Raw genomic sequence first — 4,783 nt, forward strand, 5'->3', positions numbered from 1 at the left:
TCCACCAGGGGACTTTCCAGGTTATAATTAATGACATAAATGGCCCCCACTTTGCTGGGGGGAAGGCTTGAAGCAAGGTGATCCTCACTCACCTCTGTTGTTTAATTTGGTGGCTGATGTCTTTTCTAAGATGCTCCAGAAAGCTGTCAATAGAAACTTGATTTGTGGACTGCTGCCCCATGCCATTCCTGGAGGGTTGGTCAGCCTACAATATGTTGATGACACTATTCTTTTCCTAGATAATTCGCTAGCTTGTGCTAAAAATTTGAAATGGATTCTAGCTTGCTTTGAGAAACTTTCTGGTTTGAAGATTAATTTTCACAAGAGTGATTTGCATACTATTAATGTTTCTGATCAAAAAGACTTTGCTCAAGTTTTCTGTTGTCAACTTGGGGATTTTCCCTTTAAATATTTATGGGTGCCTTTGCATTTTAAAAAACTTAGAAGGAAAGATCTTCAGTGCATTATAGATAGGAGTATTAAGAATATAGCTGGTTGGCTGGGGAGATTTCTCTCCTACAGGGGCAAATTGATCCTTCTCACTACTTTTATTGCTAGTATTCCTGCCTACTTAATGTCTATTGTTAAATTTCCCAAATGGGCTATTGATATGATTACATCTCAAATGTCTCACTTCTTTTGGGGTAATGTGGGTGAAAACCACAAATACCATCTTGCTAGCTGGGGGATGATTTCCAGGAAGAAAGAATTTGGTGGTATGGGGTTCCCAACCTTAGAGAGTTCAATATGGCCCTTTTGGCTTCTTGGGGGAAAAGATTTTATGATGGTAGAGATGGTGATTGGAAAAAGATTATGGCCTACAAATATAATACTAACAATCCCAACTTCTTCAACACTAGGACTAATTTGGGGTCCCCATTCATGAAAAGTCTATCCTAGGCACTTGCAGCATCTAAAAACTTTTATAGGTGGATCCCTAGAGATGGGAAGAGTATTGCCTTCTGGCATGACATTTGGATTGGGGACTGCTCCCTAAAAACTGCATTTTGGGACTTGTTTGACATTTGTCAACAGCAAGAGGCCACTCTTGCGCAGGTCTGGGTGGGAGGTGAACTCCAGCTCACTTTTAGGAGATGTGTGGGTGAAGGGGCTCTGGTTAGATGGGATGAGCTAACTAATTTAGTTAAACAGGTTATGATGTCTGACTCCCCAGACCAACCTGTGTGGATGCTGGATTCTTCCCGCAAGTATTCTGTCAAGTCTTTTTACAAAATGATCAACTTTGAAGGATACATGCTGAGATTAAAGATGATATATGGAAAATTAAGATCCCTCCCAATATACATGTTTTCCCGTGGTTGATTTACTACAACAAAAGCTTGACCAGAGATAATCTGGCAAGTGTAGACATGTAGAGAATAAGACATGTGTCTTTTGTAATGAACCAGAAACAATTCAGCATCTCTTTTTTGATTGTATTGTTGCTAGACAAGTGTGGGAGCTGATGGCTGAAAGTTTTAGCATTAGTATACCTGATTCTTTTGCTATGTTATCTTCCTTTTGAAAGAAAAGGAAACATTGTGAAGCTCTAAACATAACTACTGCTATTGCCTTGTGGAGCTTATGGCGTTTACAAAATAACTTTGTTTTTCAGAGGCAAAGATGGCGAAGTATATGATGTGCTTTGGATCTGTTGGACGCAACAATTAGGCAATATAAAATCCTATGTTCAGAGGCTTAGGGTGCGCTTCTTCTCCCGTGCTTAAGACTGTTGGACCATCGAATAGGGGAATTGCTTAGGATGCTAAACTCTAGAGCATGGCTGGCTTTGTATCTCCCCTAGAACCTCTTAAAAACTCTGTTGTAATAGGGTAGTTTCTTAAAATACTTGTGGTCCCCGTCTGTGGCAGTAGTGCCGTCGAGCGCTGTTAAACAGTCTTTGCTTTGGTTTTGCCTGGCTTTAATAAAAAGTTGAGGCGGGGGAAACCTCTTTCAGTTCAAAAAATAAACACTATAATTTGAGTACAACCCGATTATACTCAAATTCAGTTATTTCCTTGCTCCTTGTAGCCCACCATACAAATGGAACAGGTCAATTTATTTTCTTCAAAACCGTTGGCTATTTGTTGCATGCGGCACAAATAACAATTCTATTCCTAAATATAAGTGCATCACTATTTCAACTACATTCATCATGAAATATACTTTGATATTTTATATATTTTGTATTGTAAATCTTTATATATTTTGCTATGAAGTTGGTCACGCACAGACACCTTATATTTAGGAAGTTTTGGGGGACAAGTAATTCCAGGGAGAACAAGACAAGTATAACAAACAGGCAACCGAAAGAAAAACACAAGCACAAAAGGGACTAATGGCATTGATTTCGTGGTGTATTTCAAAACAAAAGGCGACCAAAGGAAGTACCAGAAACAATGACAAAGCCAATATGCGGTGTAAATTAAAACAGAGGTATCGGCAGTCGGCCAAGTGTGGTACTGACAACTATGACAGAGCACAAGAATGCAATAGTAACATGCATTACCCTATTGCAAAGTGAAATAAGCATTCCCGGTAATAGATAAGACATATAATGACAGAACAGAACGACACATTCAACATCTCCAAATTTGTCTGAACAGGAATTGGTTTCATAGAAGACAAGCATCAGGCAAGTCCTTGCCGCTACATCGAAATGTTCTTTCATCACAAACTTAAAGCATAGCTAAAACAGTTCTAGATATCTTGTAAAACACATTCATTCCAAAATCTCCAGCCAAAAGCACGAGACCCTCAGATGCACATCCATCTTAACGGTTAGCCTTGGCAACACGCTCAATCTCGTCCTTCTTCTTGATGGCATAGCTGCAACCAAGTTAAAGGCATCCATGAGCACACACTATCTTCAATTCAAATCGACAGACAAGGCAAAGAGAGGTACGGTTTATGGTATACCTGTTGGATGAGCCCTTGGCAGCATTGATCAGCTCATCAGCGAGGCACTCAGCAATGGTCTTGACGTTCCTGAAGGCACTCTCCCTGGCACCAGTAGTCAGAAGGTAGATGGCCTGGTTCACCCTCCTGAGGGGAGAGATATCCACAGCCTGTCTCCTCACAACACCAGCAGACCCAATACGGGTAGCATCCTCACGTGGACCACTGCAACAGGGTAATAGCACATCAAGCAAAGTTCATACAGAAATCAAGAGCCCAGATACAACACAAATTCACAATTACAGTTAAGGCACTCAGTAAAAAAGCATGTATCTAGGGAATGGACACTGTCACTCACTAGAATTTCCTCAGCACTGCTATCAGAATAGAGCATTTTGAGGCAAGAAATTTTAGGTTTTGCTAGCAAACTAGTATACAATATTTATCAGATATACAGGTCTGCTAAACCTAATACTGACATCCATTACTCAAACATCTAGAAGAAAACAGTAAAACTGGTAGAGCCTAATATGAAGCAGGAATTTGCCAATACCGTTTAGCGGACTACCACATGGCTATCATCCGAATCACAGTACAAGATTTCAACTAAGAGATGAACCTGTTAATATTCTACTATGTACTAGACATATCATTAAACAAATTAAACTGACAATGATATTCGACTACCAACACCACTCACTCAACTGGATCTAACACTAGTCACTGCCGGCAAACTACCATCACCTAGAGACAAGACTGCAGAGAGGAGAAACAGATGGAGACCGGTACCTGTTGATGATGGCATCAACGATGATCTGGATGGGGTTGGCGTCGGTGAGGAGGTGGATGATCTCCATGGTGTGCTTGATGATGCGGACGGCCATGATCTTCTTCCCGTTGTTGCGCCCGTGCATCATGAGGGAGTTGGTGAGGCGCTCGATGATGGGGCACTGCGCCTTGCGGAAGCGCTTGGCCGAGTAGCGGCCGGCCGAGTGCGGCAGGAACGTGTAGTGCTTCATCGACGTCACCGCGAGGTAGTCGTTCAGCGAGATGTCGGTCACCTGCGAAAACACGGTTAGCCACCGGCCAGATCTGCGCCTCCCCCGGCCGCCGCCGGAGCGGCGGCCGGCGGGAAAGGGAGGAGGGGTTGCGAGGGCGTTCTCACCTGAACATCCTCGAAGGTCCAGCGGTTGAAGAGCTTCACGTCGCCCCCGGGCACCGGCTCCACGACCGCCATGGCTGAGGGTGTGGTGGGGGAGGGGAGGTGGCGGCGGCGGGTGCAGGAGAGTTGGAAAACCTAGTGGAATCGGCGCGCGGGGCGGGGATGGGGGCGAGGGGATCCAGTTTTATACAGCTGGGGAGCTAGGGTTTCTGATCTGACGGTGGCGGGGCGCTCGCGCATCGGCCAGACGGACGGTCGAGATCCGATTCGCTGAACCCGCTCCTTTTTTTCCTGCGGGGACTTCGCTGAACCCACTGGTGTACACGTTTTTCTTTTCGGCCCAAATCAGTATCAAAAAAAAAACAGCATCCAAACCCAGCACCCTAATTTTCCACTAGCAAAGGAAAAGAAAATTCTCTAATAAATAATAAAGAAATAAAGGAAAATACAACCACCTTGATTTCACACTACATGTGTACATGAGTAGTGAGAATGACACCAAAATTGTTTCGAAAAAAAAAACATGACACCAAAATTCACATGAATTTTAAAAGTAGCATTTTTGGGCAAACATATTAATCATATTTTAAGGGGTCATGATGCTATTTATTCACGTTGCCTCTTGTTTTCAGGGGAACTCGTGTAGCATCTACATAAACTTGCACATTTAAAAAAGGTTATACATCTGATATTTGTTTTATGTGAACTAGGGATTCTATTCAA

General features: G+C 43.0%; 1 protein-coding gene across 1 annotated transcript; it reads right to left on the reverse strand.

The window, feature by feature from the left end:
- Positions 1-2,558: 2,558 nt before the first annotated feature.
- Positions 2,559-4,235, reverse strand: LOC125542709 (small ribosomal subunit protein uS7). Its single transcript, XM_048705870.2, has 4 exons — positions 4,064-4,235; positions 3,688-3,959; positions 2,920-3,123; positions 2,559-2,829 (listed from the first exon to the last, which is right to left on the reverse strand). Exons 1-4 carry the CDS (start codon positions 4,133-4,135, stop codon positions 2,775-2,777), a joined length of 603 nt encoding a protein of 200 aa, XP_048561827.1. The 5' UTR covers positions 4,136-4,235; the 3' UTR covers positions 2,559-2,774.
- Between the last annotated feature and the right edge of the window lie 548 nt (positions 4,236-4,783).

The sequence above is a fragment of the Triticum urartu genome, chromosome 3A, assembly GCF_056163025.1.
Source record: "Triticum urartu cultivar PI428250 chromosome 3A, HENAU_Tu73, whole genome shotgun sequence".
Lineage (NCBI taxonomy): Eukaryota > Viridiplantae > Streptophyta > Magnoliopsida > Poales > Poaceae > Triticum > Triticum urartu.